Source organism: Podarcis filfolensis (assembly GCF_964270895.1).
Source record: "Podarcis filfolensis genome assembly, chromosome: 1".
Classification (NCBI taxonomy): Eukaryota; Metazoa; Chordata; class Lepidosauria; order Squamata; family Lacertidae; genus Podarcis; species Podarcis filfolensis.
Genome location: NC_139604.1, coordinates 127,348,775 through 127,374,537, shown reverse-complemented (window position 1 = coordinate 127,374,537; position 25,763 = coordinate 127,348,775). Strand labels below are relative to the sequence as shown.

General features: G+C 43.9%; 1 protein-coding gene across 1 annotated transcript in view; it reads left to right on the top strand.

Annotated features, from left to right (window-relative positions):
- The window catches only part of SLC38A6 (solute carrier family 38 member 6), a 52,121-nt gene extending 28,127 nt beyond the window's left edge, over window positions 1–23,994 (top strand). The window contains exons 7-16 of the mRNA XM_083617145.1: window positions 7,808–7,890; window positions 8,398–8,456; window positions 16,229–16,294; window positions 17,093–17,146; window positions 17,935–18,014; window positions 19,609–19,709; window positions 20,085–20,209; window positions 22,132–22,276; window positions 22,380–22,474; window positions 23,098–23,994. Coding sequence (XP_083473271.1) covers window positions 7,808–7,890; window positions 8,398–8,456; window positions 16,229–16,294; window positions 17,093–17,146; window positions 17,935–18,014; window positions 19,609–19,709; window positions 20,085–20,209; window positions 22,132–22,276; window positions 22,380–22,474; window positions 23,098–23,178 — 889 coding nt within the window. The 3' untranslated portion in view covers window positions 23,179–23,994. The remainder of the gene's footprint in view (window positions 1–7,807; window positions 7,891–8,397; window positions 8,457–16,228; window positions 16,295–17,092; window positions 17,147–17,934; window positions 18,015–19,608; window positions 19,710–20,084; window positions 20,210–22,131; window positions 22,277–22,379; window positions 22,475–23,097) is intronic.
- Window positions 23,995–25,763: the final 1,769 nt, after the last annotated feature.

Genomic DNA, 25,763 nt, shown 5'->3' with positions numbered 1-25,763 from the left:
TTTGTGCCAAAGAAATCGCACCAAACATATAGCATGAGAATCAGGCCTCTGCCTGAGCCCTGAAACGTTTAAACTGCCGCTGTCATGTTACCATGTTAACATATTTTTTCTAACCACAAAGCAAAATCTGGCAGTTAGTGAAATTTTAAATATTTTTGTTTTCGCTGAGTAGTTATTGGACTTGTCTTTGGGAAACGTGCCAGTTTTCATATTTGTTTTATAATTCCTCCAATTTGGCTGTGCAGCTGCATTCACTTCATCTTTAGATCTGACTCAAAACTTCTTCTTTTTTTTAAAAAATTGTGGTTCAGCTTGCTGAGAAAAATGTTCCAACATTTGAATAGCTTGTTCTTGTTTTGAATAGACTGGAGTTGCCCCTGCTCCTACAATAACATCAGGGCGTCCTTTGCCTGTCTTTTCAATCTCCTGGTTTCCATGAATTCGAACTCTTAGCACGAAACATACTCCTTGAACTGTAGGTTAATGTGCAACATTTTTAGTAGACCTTTTTTTCAAAAGCGAAAAAGGTGTTTTTGATTATGGGTAGAGGCAGCAGGGGGTCAGTTTTTTGATCTTAAGCGTTTGTTCCATTTTCATTATTCTCTCTCCCTAGTTTCTAGTCAAGTTTGGAAATAAAATAGGGCACAATACACCAGCACTGGGTGATCCATGCTGTAAAAACAATTGGGATATTTCCCTCCTGATTACCTTCGCCAGCACTGGGTTTCAGCTCGTTGGTTGGGACCCACAAGTGGGGTGGGCTCCAACCTAAGGTAGGTTGCGGCATGCACATCAGTATAGTTTGTTGGTTTACTTCTAGAACAAAGCAAGTACTGAGGAAGAGAGGCTTCCTGAACCTTTAATAGTTGTGTAAAAGAGCAGTTCTAAACCTTGCCTGTATGGTAACCCACAAGCCAATGCAATTCTGGGCTGCATCAATAGGAGTATAGCATCTAGATCAAGGGAAGTAATAGTGCCACTGTATTCTGCTCTGGTCAGACCTCACCTGGAGTACTGTGTCCAGTTCTGGGCACCACAGTTCAAGAAGGACACTGACAAACTGGAACGTGTCCAGAGGAGGGCAACCAAAATGGTCAAAGGCCTGGAAACGATGCCTTATGAGGAACGGCTAAGGGAGCTGGGCATGTTTAGCCTGGAGAAGAGGAGGTTAAGGGGTGATATGATAGCCATGTTCAAATATATAAAAGGATGTCACATAGAGGAGGGAGAAAGGTTGTTTTCTGCTGCTCCAGAGAAGCGGACACGGAGCAATGGATCCAAACTACAAGAAAGAAGATTCCACCTAAACATTAGGAAGAACTTCCTGACAGTAAGAGCTGTTCGACAGTGGAATTTGCTGCCAAGGAGTGTGGTGGAGTCTCCTTCTTTGGAGGTCTTTAAGCAGAGGCTTGACAACCATATGTCAGGAGTGCTCTGATGGTGTTTCCTGCTTGGCAGGGGGTTGGACTCGATGGCCCTTGTGGTCTCTTCCAACTCTATGATTCTATGATTCTAAGTCCAAAATCACCTTGGGATGGCTGAGGAGATTTCACCCCTCCCATATCCAAGAATCTCCTGATGAGTCTGGTGATTTTCCAGAGAGGAGGGGGCGGTGTTCTGCTCTCTACTTAATCTGCTCCAGCACAACATCAGTCAGTCAGTCAGTCGGAGAGAGAGAGAGACTGAGTGTTAGAGATCGTGTGTATAGATAAGGTTGCTGCTTAGAGCAGCTGCAGACACTCAGTGTAGTGCAGCATTCATTTATGCTTAGACCTCATTTAGCTCTGTATATAGTTGTATTATAGTTGTAGATAGAATAAAGAAGATATTCTACAGAGCTGCTCTCCGAGTCGTTTATGCTCTGCTAGACTCTGCTATACTCTGCTGTGCGACGACTGTCTTCTTGTTGGAGTGAATCTGGTGCTGTGAGTCCGGAGCACTTTGACCTGTTCCTGTGCAGAAGGTGGTCTCTGGAAGTGCTACCCAGCTCGTCTAGCCCATTCGGGGCTGAAGTATATGAGTCCCGTTAGTGGCACTGGCTCAAGGGCGATGCTGACAATGGCGACCCATAGATTAATTGTCACATGAATTCCTGAGTGTTAAAATGTAAGACTCTAATCTTGCTGGCATTCGATTGCGTGTGTCAACACACAGCGTTACAATCTGCCAGTGAAACAAAAAGTTGCATCATAGACCAGTTGCGGATTCCAAGCAACAATAATTTTGTGTTTCCTTATAAAGCCTGCAACCCGCTTTTGGGTCATGACCCATAGGTTGGGAAACACAGGCATAGAGTTTTGGCAGGGCTAGCCTTTTCCGATCTCTCTCTCTGACAAGCTCTTCTTCACAACTGCTGGGGTGCAGGAGTTGGTCCCATGTTAAGGCTGTTGTTTGAGATAAGTCACTGTGTCTGAAAAAGTCGAACTACCCTTCTCTGTAGGATTTGTTTGCAGCTGCTGTACTGGAAGGAAAAGAGAGTTGTGTGGTGCTGGAGACTCGGGTGGGTTATGTGAGTGGTAACTGGTGATGGGCTTTTCATGGTGGTGCTCCAGTTTTGGAGAACCATTCCTCAATATTTGCCTAGTGGCTACACTCTTCACAATATTAAAACATTCTGAATATGCCCCCCCTTTAAACACTCAGCCAATGATTTCAGGATCACTAGGAACAGTATTTCAGCCATCAAATGCCTAGGTAAACCTTCTGAATGTCAGTAATGAGGGAGACAGACACATCTTGCCAGGGAGGCCATTCTGCAAATGGGGAACCATCACTGAGAAGGCCCTGTCACTGGTCCATGCCAACCAGGCAGCCCCCCCACCCCCCTGTGGCACTGGCACCAACAAGGCCTCACCTGCCAATCACAGGGTCCAATATGGTTGGTACTGGTGCTCTTTTAGGTAATCAGTTCCTGGCTATTTAGGGCTTTACAAGCTAGTACTAACATCTTGATCAGGGTCCATCTCCCTGGCAATCCAGTGCAGCGCTTTCAGGACTGGTGAGACATGATCCCATCGGGCTTCCCCACTTCACATTTTTATTCCGTTTGTTTTGTTTTACAGATAATGATTTTCATTGCTGTTTTTAGGGGCTTTGTTAAAAATTGCAAGTCTCCTTCTGCACATGGGTGTAGAGAGATGGATAAAAAAAACATTTTAAGCTAAGGAAACCTGATATTTGACACGACACTTTTTCAGAAGTAAAAGTTTGCTCTTACAGCTGGAAAGCTTTGTGTTTTTTTAGGGCATGCAAGAGCGAGAACCGCCTGCCCTCATTGGAGCCCTTTCCTTGTCTTCCAATTACATTCAGTTCTGGGCATGCCTGCTCTGAGGACCGGCCATTCTGTTTCACCTGCATTGGTAGCAATTGGATCTATTCAGTGCAGAGACGGGACAGAATCCATCTTCTACTGGAGGCTGAATTGAAACCAGACATAGTTTCTAATGTAGTCTGTTTCAGAATCAGAGAGACAGCAGGCAGCTTTCTTTGTTGATGATGCTTTGAGCTCACAGGAGTTAATCTATTTCTCGCAGCGCACAGTTTGAGAATTTATGCTCTGCTTTTCACGGGACCTTAGACACACACCTCTTAGCTCCGCACCTGCTTTGTTACCTGCCCACTCCAGCCAGGTTGGCACCAAGATGCTCTGGATAACTTCATACTACACTTACAAACAGGAGCCACACATAACATTGCTCAGGCTGCTTTCACCTATATGGAACAAGAGCCACAGTTTCCAAAATAATGAACATTGACCCATCCCAAGGTTCCTGTAGCATGTGCCAGATTTGCAGAGGACAGCTGGCTGTGCCAAAACTTGTGTAGTTCTATAGTAAGCTCTTTATTTGGGAGTCATCTGCAGCTGATGGTCAAAACTGCCAAGGAAAACACTTGGCCAGAAGCAGTGCCCAAGCCCTTGTAAAAATAGTTACCCCCCCACCCACCAAAAGAGCCAAACCAAAACAACTTTGAAAATTGAAGGAGCCAAATTATTAACCTACAGTGAACTTTTTAGAGAGAATCTGCTTCATTTACGGCCATTTTGAAAGTGAGTTTGAGAACATAGACCCAACCTTCGGAGCTGCTACCTTCTCCAATAATATTGTTCTTTCCATAACAAATATTTTTAAATTGCTGTATAAGCAAGAAGCATCTTCCCTGCTTTTGTCAACATCAGCCAAAGACTAAGTGCTGATAGGGCAGAATTCCCAATTGCCTAAATAACATTTTAAAAAGAGATTCTAGTTCCCAGGAGCCTTAAATTTCATTAAGTTAATCTATGATGGAGTAGAACTTTCACGTGCTCCTCTTTGCAATGGATTTTTAAAGTAGAGGAAATGCTTAGAAATGGAAAATATACAATCCAACGCTGAATCTAAGGAGAGGCTTCAAAATGTGCAAGGAATTGCAATATTAGGGTAATGGTTATTGGGGTTTTTTTTTTGTAATACAACGGGATGACAGGCTGGTTGATTCATAATATTAAGAGGTTATGATATTTAATTATTGTTCATCAGTATAAATTGGGTTTAAACATGCTTGGCTGCTAATGACTATTTTACATTTAAAAAATATTAAAATAGAAAAAGTACACTTAGAAACAGTAAAGTGCATCTTTCATATGTTTCAGGCAGGTGAGTGCAGAGGCACTGTAAGCCTTGTGCACAGGATTCATTTTTTGTTTCCTTGGGTGTGTCACAAAGAGCCAAAGGGACTGCGTGCATTATTTGCTTACGTTATTTATATTCTATTGGCATTTTTAAAATATTCAAGAAAAATGCAGTAAAACACAATAAAATAAAAGCACAACAATTAAATTAAAATACTCAGCCCAGAGACCAAAGAAATGAAACCACAGAGCCAGATATATAAAATTTCATTGTTAATCTGTGCCAGGCAATCCAGCTGGCGTAAAGCCATTGTTGTTCCATAGATTCCATGGGAGAATGATGGTTTTACTCCAGCTGGATTGCTTGTCAGTCACTCTTAAGGCTGCAATCCTAAACACACTTAACTCACGAGAACATGAGAAGAGCCTGATGGATCAAGCGAATGGTCCATCTAGTCCAGCATCCCATTTGCACAGTGGCCTACCAGATGCCCGTGGGAAACCTGCAAGCAGGACCCAAGCGCAAGAGCCCTCTCTCCAGTGGTTTCCAGCAACTAGTATTCAGAAGCATTACTGCCTCTGACCATGGAGGTATAGCAGCTTGGTAGCCATCACTGCCTTGTGTAGGCGCACGTTCCATAGGCTACCAATGCACTGTGTCTTGAAGCACTCCCTTTTATCTGCCCCAGATCTTCCAAAATTCAGCTTCGCTGGATGTCCACAAGTTCTAGTTTTTATGAGAGAGGGCAAATTGGGTTAGGGATGCTCTTAAAAGTGTGTTGGGAAGAGAAGGCATGTTTTCAGGGTAGCAGATGAAAAATCATTTATCAAGATTCTGGGGGAAATTGGGTCCTGTTATAGCAATACTCACACCCTCCTTTTATGTCTCTGTTCTTCATAGAATGCAGTTTACAGAACATAAGGATCAGGAGATGGTGTGATCAAATAAATGTAGGCTCTGTTGGTTTAGCGTAGTCTTTTATGCATTACGAAGAGACCCAGGGGATGCAAGGAGTAGGCAAGGCCACAAGCTGTTCTTGAACTCGTAGGGGAGTAGGGATGGTGGAGCTGTGTAACTCAAGTGGGGCAGTAGGCCTGGATAATGATGGGAGAATACTCCATTTGCACTCCTGCTCCCTTCCTCTTTTCACCAGTGGTTTCCTCTTGGCTGAGAGGTGCGAAAATGTGGACCTAGTTGCACAGACTCCTGGCCTTAGGGGTTGTGTTGATCGGCTCTCTGCCAAGGTGCACATGTTGGGGGGGTCATTGAGAAAGTAGGGCAACCACAACCGAAGCAGCTACACAAGTTGTAATTTGCCACTGATGCCTATTGCCCTGTGTGTAAAGGTAAAGGGACCCCTGACCATTAGGTCCAGTCGTGACCGACTCTGGGGTTGCGGCGCTCATCTCGCTTTATTGGCCGAGGGAGCCGGCGTACAGCTTCCGGGTCATGTGGCCAGCATGACTAAGCCGCTCCTGGCGAACCAGAGCAGCGCACAGAAACGCTGTTTACCTTCCCGCTGGAGTGCTACCTATTTATCTACTTGCACTTTGACGTGCTTTCGAACTGCTAGGTAGGCAGGAGCAGGGACCGAGCAATGGGAGCTCACCCCGTCGCGGGGATTCGAACCGCCAACCTTCTGATCGGCAAGTCCTATGCTCTGTGGTTTAACCCACAGCGCCACCCGCGTCCCTTCATATCAACTGTGCGTATATACTGTTAAATACGTTACTTGCTCAGGCAGGCCAGACGTGTGTAAATATATGTCTCAGGTCAGTACTGCCCACCTAATTTCAACAACCAGTACAGACATGCCCATAAGTGTTACTGGCACTCTTAAAATGGTAACATGATGCCCCTTCCTGTTTACGAGGTGCTAACCATGTTCTGGGCTAAATAAAACCAGAGACCAAAGGCCAAGGTGTTTATAGGGAACAACCATAAGGGATAATGCATAAGACACTCATCAATCAGCATTAGGGGTTTTAAGCAGAGAGGGCTCTTAATGTGGCGTTCAGAACATTCTTGGTGGCTCTGTAGCTCTCAGTCAAAATAGCCCCTTTTGGGATTCCCCCCCCCCCCCCGGCAAGGCAGACCATACCTGTCATCAAGGTCCTCTGACCTGAGAGCTATATCGGTTAAAAGTGCCGCCGCAATTGTCCTCACATCTGCCCTGGGTTCGACTGCTTGCAGTATACTGTACAGTGGTACCTCTGGATGTGAACGGGATCCGCTCCGGAGCTCTGTTCACATCCTGAAGCGAACGCAACGCGTGTGTGCGCGGGTCGCGATTCGCCGCTTCCGCGCATGCGCGTGACATCATTTTGAGCGCATGCGCGAGCGGTGAAACCCAGAAGTAACACGCTCTGTTACTTCCGGGTCACCACGGAGCACAACCCGAAAATACTTAACCTGAAGCTACCTCAACCCGAGGTATGACTGTACAGTGGTGCATCGGTTTACGAACTTAATCCATTCCAGAAGTCCGTTATTAAACCGAAACCGCTCTTAAACCGAGGCATGCTTTCTCTATTGAGGCCTCCCGCTGCCAGTGCCCTTCCACCGTTCGGCTTCCGTTCGGTTTCCGAGGTAAAGTTCGCTAACCGGAACACCTACTTCCGGTTTTGCGGAGTTCGTACACCAAATAGTTCGTTAACAGGGCTGTTCATAGACTGAGGTACCACTGTAAAACTATATGTTGCTACATGAAGCACATTTCCCTGATGAATTAGGCATGAGATTTTAATAACTTATCTTACTTGTTTTTACTTAGATGTAAATCCCGTTAAGTTCAATGGGATTTACTTCCAAGTAAATGTGTGTAGGGTTGCAAGCTAAGAATTATTTAACAGGGTAACAGCGCTTCTAACCTGTTCAAAGTCTGCGAGTAGTAGGGTCACGTGTTTTTTTAAACTCTAAATAAATGCATCCTTTAAAAGACCACTCTTTGGAAGTTATTAGGGAGACTGAAAGAAGGTGATTCTTGTTTTTTGATGCTTAATTATCCATGATTTGTATGTGTTTAGTTAAATAGTGTTTGTCTCTATCTTTTCCTTTAAAAAAAACCCCTAATTTTATTAAGACTTTTCAACATACAGTAAACAAAACAGCAAATAAGAAAGAAAGAGAACTAAGAGAAAACCAGGGAAACAGAGAGATAAGAATAATAACAGGAACCCTACTGTCTTTTCCAATAGCTCCTGGTATCTTGATGGGAGATTGCTTCTGCTTCTTACCTCAGTTTGCATTGTCTTCCCTCTAGCACTTCTTCCTAAAATTGGTAAGTAATTTTAAAGGGAGTATTATTGCTGCCATAATTACTATTAGCAGTAGTGTTCTCTTTTAGTAGCAATTTAATTGAGGAGTTTAAAAAGAAAGCCTTAATGGGTGGTGGTGTGTGTTTTTTAAAAAAGATTCGAGGAAAGATTGGGAGGGGAGGCAGGTTTATTTGCAACCTAGTCTGTCCTCCAGCTTTGCCTAGTTAACCTATTACTTAGATTGCAGTAGTCCTGTGTCTGCTCTACTAAAATAAAACCTTTACAACAGAACATTAAAGAGCTGCATTTACTTAGAGCATGCCATTAGTGGTAAGCCAGTTCTAATTCTGCCCTACAAAACTACATAAATGATCTGTGACAGGCAAGTTGGAATGTTGTTATTCTGAATCTTAAGCCCCAGATACCGAGCCCCGTAATGCAAAACATACCTAGAGCACGAAGCTCCTTTCGCCCTGCACCAGGATCACTTTCCTTATAAATTGCCTCTTATTTTTACTGTTATTTTACAGGCTTTCTTGGCTACACAAGTAGTTTATCATTTTTCTTTATGGTGTACTTTGCTCTTGTGGTAAGTCTGGAAAAAAAAAAAAAAACCCAACCCAACCCAGATCGCAGCTTATGTTAAGTTTTCTTATTATTTTGATGGATCTCAAGAGTTCCTTTGAAACGGATGTCTGTGCTTTAAAAGCTTGCCTCTAAAAACGAAGCGTTCCTTCTCCTCTCCTTTAAGTGTGGTGGTATGTATTTTCTTGCTTTTGGGTAAGTTGGTTTGGCTGAAATGTCACGAATGTGAAAAGATTTGCCATCGTTAATTGTTTGGATTGTAAAATGCAGTTGGAGTGTATTTGTTTTGCTGACAGGGCAATGAAAAATACTGGCCTGAGCACTTTCCCCTCCCCTTCTCCACGTGTGGAATGGAATTTTATTTTTTTTGTCCTTGCTTCCAACCACCATTTACTGCAACTCGTGCAGAAGAAAATGTCATATATTCCAAGTAAAATTGAATGTACATGTCCGCTTAATAGTAAAAAAGCACAAGACGCAGCAAATCTCTTTTGAGCAATTTAATGTATATATTAATATAGCAAAAGCCTTATTCTTTCCATCTGAAAGCAATACTTTCCCTCCCCTTCTCTCTCTCTCTATCTCTGTGTGAGCCAAGTAGGGCATTTCGGTGCTGATATTTGCAGCCATTGATTCCTATATGATATATGGAAAGCAGAGTACTGGAACACATTTGGTCTGGATTTGTTTTGCTAGTGGTTTCTGCAAATGAGGGAGTATTTGGAAGTGTTTTTAGCAGGCACAATCATTTTAGGCATGATTCCATCTCCGAGACGGCATGTATGGTGCCCACAAAACCGCTATCTGCGGTGGTGGGTCTTGCAGGTGCCGTAACGTTTTTAAGACGTTCTTAATCCATGTTGCAGAGCGCATAGGTTAGCTTGCTGGTCCCTGGCCCATACATCCTGAGCATGTTAATGCCTTTGTGGCAGCACTGCACACCAGAGGTACATTATGTCTAAATTGCCGCCAGATTTCATCAAGGAGATAGGGAAGTAAGTAATGTTACTCTCCAGAAGGGAGCTGGAAGGGAGCGGCTCACATTTCATGGGCAGTCCACCAGCCCTTGCCCCATGGTTTCTAGAGAATTTCCAAAATGATCGTATTTATTTAGAAGCACGAGAAAAGCGGTTAGATCAGGCCAAAGGCTCATCTAGTCCCAATATCCTATTCTCACAGTGTCCAACCAGATGCACATGGGAAGTCTGAATGCAAAAGCAGTTTCCCCACCTGTGGTTCCCAGAAACTGATATTCAGAGGAATAACTGCCTCCAACAGTGGAGGTAGAACTTTTTAATAAAAAAGCCATTTTAGTCGCTTTTCGATCACAAGCTCTACAAAACTGAGACTCCTACATTGCAGGAGCTTGTATAAATGACCCTTGGGGTCCCTTCCGACTCTACAATGCTGATTCTATGAAAGTAGTTTAAAATTGACGACACCAAGTAATCACAGTGCAATGTTAAAACCATATAATGTTAAATATTACTAAACTGATGTAAAATACCTAGCGTAACATACTAAGGCAAGATTTCCCTTTTGTGAATCCATAATCATAAATACCGTATTTTTCGCTCTATAAGATGCACCAGACCACAAGACGCACTTAGTTTTTGGAGGAGGAAAACAAGAAAAAAAATATTCTGATTCTCAGAAGCCAGAACAGCAAGAGGGATGGCTGCACAGTGAAAGCAGCAATCCCTCTTGCTGTTCTGGCTTCTGTGATAGCTGCACAGCCTGCATTCGCTTCATAAGACGCACACACATTTCCCCTTACTTTTTAGGAGGGAAAAAGTGAGTCTTACAGAGCAAAAAATACGGTAATTGTGAAGTTGGAAGGGACCCCGTGGGTCATCTAGTCCAACCCCCTGCGATGCAGGAATTTTTTTTGCCCTAGGTGGAGCTTGAACCCATGACCCTCTGGTTAAGAGTCTCATGCTCTACCAACTGAGCAAAAATTTCTCATAATTTTTTTCCCCTGACCGGTGTGCGATTTTTCTTTGGTGAATTCCGACTCCCTTGGAGAATTTCAGTCCTACCTGGAATTTCAGCAAAATGGTTTCCCGAATTTTGCCATCTGTGAATTTTGGGTGCAACTGTAGATCTAGTTTGCTCCTTCCCGTCCTCTCTTACTGCACTGACTTAGTCATCTGCCAAGATGAACCAGCAACAGAGTTTCGTTCAACATTAAGTGAGCTGAAATTTCTCAGAAGACTCCTTTTGAAGAAGAAATAAAAAAACCTTTGAGAATTTTACTTCCCTACCACATATCTGGCAAATTCCCCCTCCCCCAGTTTCACTGCCCACAAATGGCATGGAGTATTTTCTTTTCTTTTATTATTGTATTTCACCAAATTCATACACCGCTTGATAGTAAAAACAACGAAACATCAAAGTTGTCTCATAAAGCAATGAGATTATCAATAAAAGCAGTTAAAAGCAGTTAAAAGCAATTATTGTAAATATTCAAAAACCATTAAAATGAATGAATTCTGCGAGGCCACTGTTCCTTTTGAGCTGGGCAGGGCTTACCATAAACTTTGCATAAGCAAACTCCCACATAACCTAAGATGCAAGATGATGGTGTTTATTTTAAAGGTGAGGGATTTGATGCTGGAAAACAACTGAAAGGGAACACAGAGCTAGGCCTTGGAGCATGATAGAGCAAAGCAGATTTCCCCATGCTAGAAGCTCATTATTTTGGAGACCTGAATATAGAATTTATAGCACTTCATATGCTACCTTATTGGCATAATTGCAGTTTCTGCATGGCTGCTTCCAACAGGTTCTGGTGACTTGCGACAAGGATTAAACAGATGGAGGTGACCTATAACATTTTTTCCTTCCACTGCAAAGCAACCAGCTCCCAGGGTTGAGTAGCAGTGGAGTGTGGAGTTGGTTTGTTGCATATATTTCTAGGTTGTTTCCCTAATAGTGTGGGAAGAAGCCACACAAAAACAGCAACCCAGGCCACAAAGGGAACATATGGCAAGTGCCAAGACTGACTCAGTTCATGTTCCACCTGTGCCATCGATTCACTATGGCGGCCTTCAGCTGGTCACTTATCAGGCACAGTTTCTTATCTGTAGAAAGAGAGAAAACGAGGAGGGTGTTAAAGGAAAACGCAATAGCGCTTGTAAGACATTGTGCAGTGCGGCATAGTAAGAGCTCTGAACTTGGACCTGGGAAACTTGGATTCAAATCTCTAGGCTGGTCGCTATTTATCATCCTAACTTGAGGGGTTAAAAATGGACAAATCCCCTGCTTTAAACTTCTTGGAGAAAGAGTGAGATACAAATATGATTATTATTAATCATATTAAAAATTCAGAGAAGTCCAGCGATTTATTGCAAACATGGGAGTTCTGATGTGCTGGGAATTCCCCTACCTGCAGAGGAATATGCTTCTGTTTAATTGAATTGGATAATCGGCATAAGAGTGGAACACATGAATATTTTCACATGGCAGTCTGGATGAAAGCGGGTCCATCAGCAGTTGTGAAATAGTGGCTTTGTTCCTCTCCCCTCACATCTTTTTGTGCGTGGCACACTTTTCTTCCTCTTCTTTGTCGAGCTTTGTGATTAAACCAAGTTTTGTACAAGACTGGCTGCCTGTGCATCATCTCTCAAGTTGCTGTGCAGCTGCGCAGGCTCTTGCATGCGAAGGTCAGCTGCCTTGCCCCCATTATTTTGGGACTCTCCAAAAGTAAACAACCCCCTAACAAATGGCCTCTCCCCTCCTCTTCCCTTTGGGGTATCTAGCCTAAGGCCCAGGATGAGATTAATCACCACCTGCTGAGTGGTCTGGACTTGCTGTTTTGACTTACTGTGGTTTTCTTTCTTCTTTTGCTGGGGGAGGGGAGAAGATTGGCTGGCTTTTAATGGCTTGAATTAAGGAGCAACATGGTAATGAGGTGCCATGTGCCCTGTCGTTGTAGAGAACATACTTTTTAATTTCAGAAGGCATTTTTACACTTAAAATAAAGGCTGGTGTGTGTGTGTGTGTGTGTGTGTGTGTGTGTGTGTGTTACTTAATTGGGTGCTTTATTCTGTTACCCCCTCCCCTTTCTTTTAAAAGCCCGCTACCTGCCCTGTGGATGGATTGGGGAAGAAATGAAAGTGAACGAATGAATGAAAATAATGCCTGCACTTAATAGGAGCTGAACTGCCTTGCTTCTAAGACTTCTGTGCTAAGAGTTCAGTGTTGTTATTTTAGCAGCATAAGGAATGCCCTTAGCTTGCATTGACTTGTGTGCAGGTCTTTGATAACATGGACCAATTTTGTTCTTAGGTTTTTTTTAAGAAGATAAAAATCATGCATAGGGCATCCAGCAAAAAAAAAAAAAAAAATGCCATCCAGAGTGCAAGACAACCAACCCATTAAGGAACTGAACCATGTGATAACATCAGACTTCAAAGCTGTCGAAGCAGCTCCCTAAGGGCAGTGTCTGTCAAGAATTCCAAAATACGTTGTAGAGGTCTAGGAGATGGTAATCTTCAGCATCAGCCTCCTCTTAACTGAATCCCCATTCAGTAATATGGACTTTGGTCTACTTACGCCCAGCATGTTTCATCTCCTTGAGCTCTCCCAATGGGGCGTGTTTTTGTTTTGTTTTGAGTTTTTAAACTTAGAACAACAAGCCATTTTTCCATGTCAGTCTGTTTTTCAGACTCCTCTCTGTTTCAACAGCGATTTAAATATATGGCACTGGAGGTAGGTTTGCTGTTTGCATTCCAAGGTTCCTTTTTTATTGATCCCATGTATGCTTCTGTGAAAGTCCCATTGTGCTCTTATCGGTCTTATTCTCAGTTAAGAAGGATACTCAGTCAGTGGTGGAGCATGAGACTCTTGAAATCCCAGGCTCATGGATTCGTGCCCCATGTTGGCCGAAAATATTCCTGCATTGCAAGGGGTTGGACTAGACCAGGCATGTCCAACTGGTCAATCGCGATCTACCGGTCGATCGTGGGGCGTCCCTGGTTGATCATGGTTGATCGTTCAACAACTTTGATGAATTGTTGTTGTTGTTTAGTCGTGTCCGACTCTTCCTGACCCCATGGACCAGAGCACACCAGGCACTTCTGTCTTCCACTGCCTCCCGCAGTTTGGTCAAACTCATGTTGGTAGCTTTGAGAACACTGTCCAACCATCTCGTCCTCTGTCGTCCCCTTCTTCTTGCGCCCTCTATCTTTCCCAACATCAGGGTCTTTTCCAGGGAGTCTTCTCTTCTCATGAGGTGGCCAAAGTATTGGAGCCTCAGCTTCAGGATCTGTCCTTCCAGTGAGCCCTCAGGGCTGATTTCCTTCAGAATGGATAGGTTTGATCTTCTTGCAGTCCATGGGACTGCTCCCCCCAAACAGCTCAACAACTTTGGTCAATCCAATGGGTAGATCACTGCCAGTTATTTTTTAGAGGGAGTAGATTGCAGTCTCTAGGGAGTTGGACATGCCTGGACTAGGCGATCCATGTGGTCCCTTCTAGCTCTATGTTTCTAAGAGTTCATAGAACTGCAGCCTTAGCCTTTGCATTCCTTACGAACCTTGTGTTCCTTGAAGCTTAAAAGGGATTCCCTCCTTGCACGACTGGGCATGGTACAAAGGCATCGTATACACGTTTGCTTGGAAGTAGGTTTCACTTTGCTCAACAGGGCTTTCTCCCTAGTGAGTGGGTTTAGGACTGCAGCCATACGATGCATTTGGCTTCAGTATAGAACTGGATTAGACACAGGGGAAGGAGGGGGGTCCACACATTTTGGCTGGCCTTGCCAGCTAGCCCTTACTTGCGATTGCCACCACCTCTGCTATACTCCCCTGCACAGAGGACCCAGGAGAGGGGCAGGGTCTCATCTTTCATATGCTGAGCTTCAGAGTCACTGGGAAGCAGAAGCCCAGCAGAAGATCGGAGATAACATCCATCTCTCATTTCATAGTGAGACAGGCAGTTGCTAGACTGGGGTTGGGGTTGGGGGGGAAGGAGCTCACCACCTGCAGCCTGGCAACGATATTTGTTGACTCCTGTTTGGCAGCTCTTCCAGAATGATGAATTAATGCAGCCTAAAAAGGTGTGATCGTGTGCATGTGGCAGAGGAAAGGGTAAACATGGAGGATGAAGAATGAAGATTGCAGGAAGGAACAGGCAAGAGACGAATGAGCAGAGTGTACTATCAAGACCACATATGCTATTGAATGCAGTTCAACCTTATCAATCATTGCTCGGAAGTGAATCCCACAGAGTTCAGTGAAAACTTACCCCTAAGAGAATGCGCCCAAGGTTGCTGACCTTAAACGTAAAGTGAGACACATGTGTTCTTCAAGCATTCATGCGTCTGCATGGAGTTCGATTCAGGAGCAAGATCTTGTATCTGCCTGTATTTATTGCTTAGAATTTAATGTAGCATTTTTATTAGTATCTGAAATTAATCCAGTGCTCCTTATTCACACTCCTTTCTACAAACCAGTGAGGCAATAACTACAAATGGGGGTGGGGGGGAGCTTTAGATTTTAAGAAAATTACGTTCTTCAAGGTGATCTTCAATCTCCATCTCCATTGAGCCATAAACGGATGCAGAAAGTTATCTCTGGCCCTAATGAGTCAGGGGGATTTCTTATGAATCTAGAGCCATTTTGTGTATCCTAAAGTGTCGATGTGGCACATCAGGAGCCAAGTATGGGCCCCCACCCACCATATAAACGTTTTTTATCATTATATATTAGGCTGCTGCTTGGAAATCCACATCTATATAAAATTTCCATTTGCCGCACTGGAATACTGGAAGGTGTATTAAATGCAGTTCAGTTTTCCAAACTAGTTGGTGTTTTTTGTTTTGCTTTTTGAAGCTGGAAAAATGTCGTGTTGAAATGCAGACGGCGGTTTGCATATCATCTGTTGCTGTCACAAGCAGATACACTTTAATGTGTTCCGGAGGGGAAATCTTCAGCAGGCATATGGAAGCAATACTTTTACATTTACTGTAATTTTCTGTGATTGGTTTCTAGGGCGAGCCATCTGTTCAGATTATTGCCTCTAAGAGAGAGAGAGAGAGAGAGAGAGAGAGAGAGAGACTGAATATTGGCCACAGAAATGGGCTTAGCCCTGAGAGACCATCAGGCGGGTTGAAATCCCACCTGGGTGATCCTTGGCAGCCTGCTTCCCATCTTTATTATGGGAGTAACAATAAGCTACCTTGCAGGGTTGTTGAGAGTACGTATGATCTAAGAATGACAGAGATGTTCTCTAGAGTTACTAGCATATTAGAATAATGCGTAGAGAGCCCAGCATTCTGTTCCCTAATGGAGCACCATTGTTTTAGATCTCCAGTCTTGCTCTCCGGACAAGTCATTATTTCCACTGCTTATTGCTGCATTTTAGAGCTAAGGTGTGACTTAGCTATACTCCTGCCTAGCTCAGGGTGCAATTCAGCATAGCGCGGAACAGAGTACGGACACTGGGAAGGAAGTCTGCTTGCACAATAAGACTTTTGCCACCCTTCCATCCCCCTGCACCCCCTAAACCTGTTCTGGTTTCCTCCCCAACCCTCCAGAGCAGGCACCCCGAAACTCGACCCTCCAGATCTTTTGGGACTACAATTCCCATCATCCCTGACCACTGGTCCTGTTATCTAGGGGTGATGGGACTTGTAGTCCCAAAACATCTGGAGGGCCGAGTTTGGGGATGCCTGCTCCAGAGCATGTGAGTGGACCTCATTCTGTGCATGTGACAACTTAGTTGAATCCTGCCCATTGTCTGCAAAGTATTAACTGTATTCTTTCTCTGCAGGTCATAATTAAAAAGTGGTCCATTCCTTGCCCTCTGCCACCAAAGCTTGCTATGGGGTTCTCCCAGGTATGCACCTTTCCTGACTTAACTGTAATTCTTAAAGGCATCTCATGAGCTTTGGGTTTGAGAACAGGATGGTGAGGGGGGGGGGGTTGTTTCACCAGCCTGATCCAGCAGGAGTCTTGTTATGTTCTTATGCCGACATGCTTGCACTGAGTGATTTGCAAAGAAAGTTGTGCTTCTTATAATGGAAGGATGACTTCCTCCATAGTAACTTGTCTAGGGATAAGCGGGAGGTTAAGGGTGGCGCTGTGGGTTAAACCACAGAGCCTAGGACATGTTGATCAGAAGGTCAGCGGTTCGAATCCCCGCAACGGGGTGAGCTCCCATTGCTCGGTCCCTGCTCCTGCCAACCTAGCAGTTCGAAAGCACATCAAAGTGCAAGTAGATAAATAGGTACCGCTCCGGCGGGAAGGTAAACGGTGTTTCCGTGCGCTGCTCTGGTTTGCCAGAAGCAGCTTAGTCATGCTGGCCACATGACCCGGAAGCTGTACACTGGCTCCCTTGGCCAATAAAAGCGAGATGAACGCTGCAACCCCAGAGTCATTCACGACTGGACCTAATGGTCAGGGGTCCCTTTACCTTTTTAAGGAAGCGTCCATACGCACATTTGCAACCATTTCTGATGTGTTTTGGGTTGCGGTGTAGTGAAGGTGCACAACTGGTGGTGCATGAGTGTCGAAGCAACGTTACTGTGAGCTGGAGTTACACAATCAGTCACTGGATTTCAGAGTATTTGTTATAAAATTATGGGATGGGAAGCCAGCCGATGAGTCTCATTTCTTGCCTCTCTGTCCTACACAGGCCTCAAATTCCACTGAAGATTGTAAAGCAGCGCTGTTTAACTTTTCCGCAGAGGTAATCTTAAATCATCCTCTTAACAGATCACAAGAGTTTGCAAAAATGTATTCAAGCATCGGGCTAAGCCAGGGTTTCTCAGTTTGTGTGTCTCCTCGTGTGTGTTGTACCCTGCTCTGGTGATAAAAATAATATGAGTGTGGAATTTAAATGTTCAAAGCCCTGTCGGCATATGGCTAAAACAAAGGGTTAATTTAGAATCAGGCCATTGTCCATCTAGTTTAGCACTGTCTACCCTGACTGACGGTGGCTCTGCAGAATAGTTTCAGACGGGACATTCCCAGGCCTACCTGGAGGTGCCAGGGAGTGAACCTGGAACTGTTTGCATGCAAAGCAGTTGCTTTGCCACTCAGCTGTGGTCCTTCCTCAGCAGCCCTTTGAGAATCTGTGCAACCCAGCTCTTATTTTATTATAAACATTTGTATCCTACCTTCCCATAAAAATGCCCAGGGTGTACGTAACAACAAAATATAACGTTAAAAACAGTAAAAAAAAATTAAAAGCATAACTCTTGAGGGATAGTCCATGGACTCAGCGATACAGATGCAAATAAAATGTTTTAAGTGTGTTGTAAAGTGCATTATAAAAATGTGGCACTAGATGGCGATCATGAGCTACGGCGAATTCAATATATTTTCCACAACTTTTTTTTTTAAAGGATTTTTACAACATTTTAAATGTGTGTCTAGATTCCACCCAGGAAGGTTATAGAAATGAGTATCAAATATTTATAGGTTGCATTTCAGCAGCGTGACTTTTCTTCCATTTTTCTTTTCTTTTTTTGGCAGAGTGCATATGCCATTCCAACGATGGCTTTCTCATTTCTCTGCCATACATCAGTGTTGCCAATTTATTGCGAGCTCCAAAGGTAACGTGATTTGTAAACGCATATCATTTTTTAAAAAAATTGTTGTTGGCTGTGACTGCTGCCATTCTCAGAACATAAGCTTCCTGATTCATTTAGTGTTCATGTCCAAAAGGAATGCCAAATTTATTATACGTCTGATTCTCCCAATACACTGGACCAGTAAGCTGTCTTCCCTAACCTTGAGTCGCCAGATATTGTTGGGCTACTACTTCATTTATGAATTGCTTCCCATGAGATATCTTGAAGCAATTTACCTATGGCAGTTGCATATTTAAAACCTGTCAAAGCAATTGCATGTGTGTGTGTGTGTGTGTGTGTACAGCGTAAAAGCAACAACACATACATAAAATCAGTTCAGATCCAAGGCAGATGTTTTTGAACAGGGACTTTGCTTTTTGAGGGTTACATTCTCTCCCACCAGTAGGTACATCTCCCCATTTGTTGCCTTATTTGAATAAAACATCACCTAACTTGTGGGTTAAACCACAGAGCCTAGGACTTGCTGATCAGAAGGTTGGCAGTTCAAATCCCCGTGACAGGGTGAGCTCCTGTTGCTCGGTCCCTGCTCCTGCCAACCTAGCAGTTTGAAAGCACGTCAGAGTGCAAGTAGATCAATAGGTACCGCTCCAGCTGGAAGGTAAACGGCGTTTCTGTGTGCTGCTCTGGTTTACCAGAAGCGGCTTAGTCATGCTGGCCACATGACCTGGAAAAACTGTCTGCGGACAAACGCCGGCTCCCTTGGCCTATAGAGCGAGATGAGCACGCAACCCCAGAGTCAGTCACAACTGGACCTAATGGTCAGGGGTCCCTTTACCTTTACCAACTTTAATCTCTAGCTATGCTAGCACAAAGCCTACATTGTTTCTCTTTACTTCTGCTCTCTGCCCAGCAAGGGACCAACGTATTTCACTTAAGGCTGGAAACATATCTGCGTAATTGGTAGACTTTCTGGGAGGTATTCAACATAGCACTATAGCAATCATTCCCTCGGCATAAGCATTTCAGCTTAACAGACAGAGCAATTCCCTCTCTCTTCCCACCCCGCTGTTCTGAGGGTTATCTTGCGCCCCACCCCCAGGGCCAATGGGGGGGGGGAGAGAGGAGAAAGCCCCATTGCACTAGTGGAAAAACTTGCATTGGCTTCTGCTGGTGGGTCTTGTTAACTGCATCCGGTCCTATGTTTCAAAAAATTACCTGTTAGCCATCGTTTCTAGGTGTGTCCTGAGACCTGCAGGATCTAGCAGAGACTGTCTGTACTCTCCCTCTTCAATCTAAGTCTGGATGCAGGCAGTTTTGTTATTGTTATTTTTGTTTTGTTCTCCTTCCTCCCCGCCCCGCTTTGTATAACATCTTCCCTGATAAAGAGTTCTTGAGAACTTGAAAGTGTGCACGTTACTAATTAAGATTTGACAGTTTTCAATCCCCTGACGATTCAGAATTGTTTCACGGTTTTAGTGGTAGGCCAGCCCAGAAACCTGTTTCATATGCGCATTGGGAAGATGTGAAACAGTCAATAGCAACTTCTTTCCTGCATTTTCATACTCCTCCTCCTAAAGTCTTAAATAATGTCTTATTTTTCTCTCTGTGTTTGTAGTCCATCCAAAAGCAGGATGCAGAAGGTAGCCAACACTGGGATTAGCCTGAGCTTTCTGGTTTATTTTGTGTCAGCGCTATTTGGATACCTCACTTTTTATGGTACGTTTTTAAAGTATTAATTCCTGTTCCTTCATAAGTGATGGCGCAGGCCTGTGCAGTCGTGTGACCCACTAGGCTTAACACTGTCTTAACAGTGGGGCTGGGGCTGCCATCCGTTTGAACAAGTCTCTAAAATGTGTCAATATCTTTTCTGCAATTGCTCTTTGCAGGTTTAAAACAGTAGTGGGCAGTTTTTCAGGGAAGCTTGTATACTCTGACTAATTTTGACCTTAAGAACCCCTGCTTACTTGCCAGTAATCTCAGAACAGTTTAAGAACCCCTGCAAAAGCACGAGCCTGCTGTTTATTGTATGGGTGGGGTGCAATTCAGATTGTGGCTTGCAATTTTAATAACCTTTCCCCTCCAAAATTTCAGACCATGTGGACTCAGAATTGCTGCAGGGATACAGCACGTACCTGCCCCATGACACTGTAATCATGACTGTAAAACTGGGCATCCTCTTTGCAGTGCTGCTGACGGTGCCCCTAATCCACTTCCCTGTAAGTATTGCAAAAGACCTGATTGCTGGCCCAGCAAAAGTGGCTCCCTTAATTATTTGCAGGCCCCGCCATCCTAGTCTTGGCTGTCTCATCCATTTGTCTTGCGGTGGATCAGAGTGCTGTGCTTGTGTATGTTCCGTTAGCAGCGGCAAAGGAACAAGGCCTAAACCGCTAAGCTAATTTGTGCTTTCTTTCTTTCTTCTTCTTTTTTAACGAGTTTTAGATCTGAGCTGACTCACAGCGTTGCTTGCAGTTTGCAGAATGTGGCGTTCCTAAAGTTTATTTGGTTTGATTTTGTTTTGTTTTGTTTCTGTTTTCTTCATATTTGGTTTTCAAGCAAGCGTGCATTTTAATGTAAATAGGAGTCAGCAAGAAGTGGCCTTTGCTAATGATTTCCTGCAAGCGAGCTCAAAACGGATCTTCCTGACATGGAGTTTACTTTAAGTTTTTAACAGGGATTGTAGAAAACCACAAAACTGCTGCTGGCCACAGCCATTTCTGAAATCCCCCGCTGTATTGGGGCCAAACTAGATGTCACACAGTCGTATATATCATTGGCTCCAAACCTCTTTTTGGGAGGTGGCTGCACAATTTGATTAGAGTATCAGCCGAGGGAAATGCTGTGCTTCACTACTTATTCAGACTCCTGAAAGCTGTTTTATCCCCCTTTCCCCCCTTTGTTTGGAAAAGCAGATAAGGAAACACTCTTGAACAAGAAGAGTGCAAGTGCTCTTATGGCCAGTTCACACATTATGTAGTAACAAGTCCAGGATTCCCACCAGGGGTGCCAACTCCTGGGGGCTGCGCCCTTTGCCCCCCCCCATTATTTTGGGAGGGTGCCAGCCCCTCCCCGAGTGTCCCAAAAAAATCAGCGGGTGGAGGAGGTTGAATGCGGAGCAGAGCACAGCATGGCTTCAGGGATCAGCTTCTTCCTCTCCTCCTGCCGCAAAGAGGAAGGAAGATCACTTCTGGTGGCAGTGGCAGGAGGAGGAGCCACTGGCCATTGAAGCTGCCACCGTGCTCAGCTCCTCCCCCGGCTCCTCCCAACGTCCTGAAGCTCCACATGTGATGTCAGCCCCGCCCCCTGGCAAATCACCCTTGCCTCTGTTTACAACCTAGTATATACGCAGGTGGCGCTGTGGGTTAAACCACAGAGCCTAGGACTTGCCGATCAGAAGGTCGGCGGTTTGAATCCCCACGACGGGGTGAGCTCCCATTGCTCGGTCCCAGCTCCTGCCAACCTAGCAGTTCAAAAGCACGTCAAAGTGCAAGTAGATAAATAGGTACCGCTCCAGCGGGAAGGTAAACGGCGTTTCCGTGCGCTGCTCTGGTTCGCCAGAAGTGGCTTAGTCATGCTGGCCACATGACCCGGAAGCTGTACGCCGGCTCCCTCGGCCAATAAAGTGAGATGAGCGCCGCAACCCCAGAGTCGGTCATGACTGGACCTAATGGTCAGGGGACCCTTTACCTTTTTTATATACCCAACAGGGAACTGCAGCTAATCATGGCTCCCACACAATTTATGTGTAATGTGTTAAGATATCGGTCCTTAGTGCAAATTGACAGTCTTTGGTGAGCAACAATCCAGATGCCAATTTTTTGCTTTGCTTTGCTTTGTTTTGTGGGGATTCAGTAATGGACAGGATTCAATTAAGTTATTAAGTGTGGAAGAAGGTCCACTTGCACGGCAGGCCTTGCCCCCTATTCCTCCTGCCTCCCCTAAATGTACTCTGGGGGTGGGGGTGGGGGTGGGGACCCAGAACAGGTTTAAGGAGTGTGCAGGGAAGTTGCATTGTGCGAGTGGACCTCTTTCCATGCATGCAATGCCCCTCTTAGCACTACGTTGAATTCCACCCAATGAACGTCAGATTTATTTATTACTGGTCTGATATGCTTTTATTTTTCTCCTTTGAATTCCACAGGCAAGGAAGGCTGTGATGATGGTGTTTTTTTCACATCTTCCTTTCTCCCTGATCTGCCACATTCTTGTCACTTTGGCACTCAATGCGACAGTTTTCTTGATTGCCATGTATGTGCCTGACATCAGACACCTTTTTGGAGTGGTTGGTAAGTTTGTGTGCTTTCATCTTCCCCAATCCTATATTCTAAAAAAAATCTGCATGCAAGCCTCGCCGTGGCTAAATAACTCCCCCTCCCCATCTTTTTAAAGGCTCAACCACATCCACCTGCTTGCTCTTTGTATACCCTGGGCTGTTTTATCTGAAGATTAGCACAGAGGATTTTATATCGAGACAGAAGCTTGGGGTAAGATGCCGACCTAAGTTCTTAGTTTTGGAATGCTAATGTGGAAGGTACTTAGAGCAATTGTTTAAAGCAGTTGCTAAAGCGCATGGCCCTCTCTGACTTGTGCCATTTCAAGGAGTTTGGGATCATAATTCTGAAGGCCCCCCCAACCAATATGCAGTTATGTCTAGCTATTACTGTCTTGGAGGTCACTGCATCCTTACTCAGTTGAAAGGGCAAATTCTTTGGTGTAATCGTTTCCTAACCCACAAGTGCAGTTTTTGTGAATAGATGTCTTATTCTCAGTGATGTCTGCATACCAAGGAGAGGTTTTTATCCTGTTTGTTTTGATTTAAACTGTTTAAATCTTCACAGAATCTCTAGCCCAATGGTTGCCATCAATTTTATTTGAATTAATTTTATAATGAATGATTTTAGAATGTTGTACTATTTTATTGTTGTTAGCCGCCCTGAGCCCGGCTTCGGCTGGGGAGGGCGGGATATAAATTATTATTATTATTAAAAGCCTCTACCACCTAAGAGGTAAAACGATTTTCTGTCCACCACTCTGTATGTGTAACAGAAGAGTAAATAATTGGTTTCTCCTGCTTAGGATTAAACCTTTCGTGTGATTTTCTTCACAGGCATGTGCACTGCTAGTTCTTGGCCTCTTGTTTGGTATTGTCAGTTTAGTACTGATCATTTATGATTGGATTCATCAGTGAAATAATCCCTGCCACCTTTGCAGCAGCCCAAATGATCATTTCCGGCTACGTCTAAAGCAAAATCACTCAATTGGATGCCAGAAAGAGACTGTCTGGGGCTTTGAAAACCACCACAAACCAAACTCCCAACCAATTACCTCTTCATTCACCAAAGCAGGCTTTGTGATCCTGCAAACTTATTCTGGAGCTAGAGAAGATGGAGGATTTCCACAGTTCTTCCTCTCTCCCATTTTTTTTTTTAATTCCTGCATGCAGTAGCTAACGAAATCAAGTGAGGAAACTCGGAGCCCAATGGCATTGTGTTAACATTGCCTAGATCTGGTCTTAGGCGCATAATGGGACCTAGTGGAGATTGCAGCGTGTGAAGATCATTTGTGAATTGCTCCTTGCCGATTAGTGAATAATCATGTGTCTCGTGTCAAAATGTGGAATTGTTATGGCTAAAATCCAGCAAAACAGGTGGTCTTCTCAGAACGTTGGTTGAAAATTGCTGAAATCTTTCTACACCTGTTACTGTCAGTTTCACAGAAACAGCTTGCAAACCCTCTGCAGCCTTCTTCCAGAGTGCTTTGCAGGCCTGGTCTTAAGTTTGATTAAAGCCTGCCATATGAGACAATTTACAGTTCAACAGAGGAGTAAAATATGATGGTGAAATTACTCTGCCTTGCCAACGTGTCCTGACTTCATAACTGAACTGTAAAATATGTATCGTTTTATACTTCAGTGCAATTAATGATAAAGTTCCCATTTTATGAATCATCCTTAATGTCAATACAGACCTAATTCAAACCATATGTATTAAATTGACACGGTACAGTCCTGTCATATGTCTATGGCACTTCAGAATTCACATATAACTAGGTTTGGGGGGTATACCTCTAATTTCTCAATACCTCCCTGCTTTTGAAAATGTTACACATCAAGGAGAAGGTGGTTCGGGGATTGGGGGGGTGGAGAAGAAAGCAGGATTAGAAGCTTTCTGCAGCAGAGGAGGGCAACTATGATGATCAAGGGTCTGGAAACCAAGCCTTATGAGGAATGGTTGAAGGAGCTGGGTATGTTTAGCCTGGAAAAGAGGAGACTGAGAGGAGATAGGATGATGAAGAACTAGAGTTTGGTTCTGATATCCCGTTTTATCACTACCCTAAGGAGTCTCAAAGCGGCTAACATTCTCCTTTCCCTTCCTCCCCCACAACAAACACTCTGTGAGGTGAGTGAGGCTGAGAGACTTCAGAGAAGTGTGACCAGCCCAAGGTCACCCAGCAGCTGCATGTGGAGGAGCAGGGAAGCGAACCCAGTTCACCAGATTACGAGTCCACCGCTCTTAACCACTACACCACACTGGCTCTCATAACCATCTTCAACTATCTGAAGGGCTGTCACATGGAAGATGGCGCAAGCTTGTTTTTTCCTGCTCTGGAGGGAGGTAGTTAATAATAATAATAATAATAATAATAATAATAATAATAATAATAATAATAATAATATCTTTATTGCCATTGCCCCCTCTCAGGGACAACGAAATTACTTGACTGCTCCATAAAAACACTAATTAAAACAATACAGTATAGTACAGCAAGGAAGATTAGATGACTTTCAAAGTCCAGGCTTCCCATTCAGGGCCGAGATCGCTCTGGAGAAGAAGCTGTTCTTAAGACGGCTTAGTTGGCTTCAAGTTATAAGAAAGGAGATTCCAACTAAACATCAGGAATTCTTATTGACAGTAAGAGCTGTTCGTCAGTGGAATGGACATCCTTGTGAAGTTGTGGACTCTCCTTCCTTGGAGATTTTTAAGTAAAGGTTGAATAGGCATTTAAATGACCCCTCAGGTCCCTTCCAGCTTGTATGATTCTATATGAAGGGGTCTCTTTCTATGGAAGCACTTTCAAGCAAGACAATTAGACAGTATCTAGAAGATCAGCCAGCTTGAATTGGCGCTGGCTAGATTTTTTGGGAGCTGCAATCCGAAACATTTAGAGGAAACCAGTGTCGGGGAGGCTGGTCTATTGCAAAACTAGGACTGCATCGCTTCAAAACCTTCTGAGTTTGATTTGGTCCAAACACCACATTCATTGAAGTTTAGAAAACTAGGGACTAGGAACATAGGAAGCTGCCTTATGGTGAGTCAGATCATCTAGCTTATCTGTCTACAGCTCTCCAGAGTTTCGGGACAGGCGTTTTGTTTTTTTTTTTTTTTAAGATATTTTTATTAAACAATTTTTTATATAACAGAAACAAGACATACATAAACAAACATTCAACAATAATAAAACAAAAAACACGTACCACTTCATAACCCAATTTCTAAACCTTTCTTCCTCGACCTCCTCTTACTTCCCGTTTCTGTATTCCAAATTCTTACAGTTTTTCAGCGAAATCTTACCTTATTTTATTGTAAATTTATGCTAATCACCCTTATTCTCTTTGTCATAATCATTACTAATAGTAACCATTTATTTTAGTCCAACATCATTCTAACTGTCTCCAATTTTATAATATTTCTTTAAATAGTCCTTAAACTTTTTCCATTCTTCTTCCGCTGCTTCTCTTCCCTGGTCTCGGATTCTGCTCGTCATCTCTGCCAG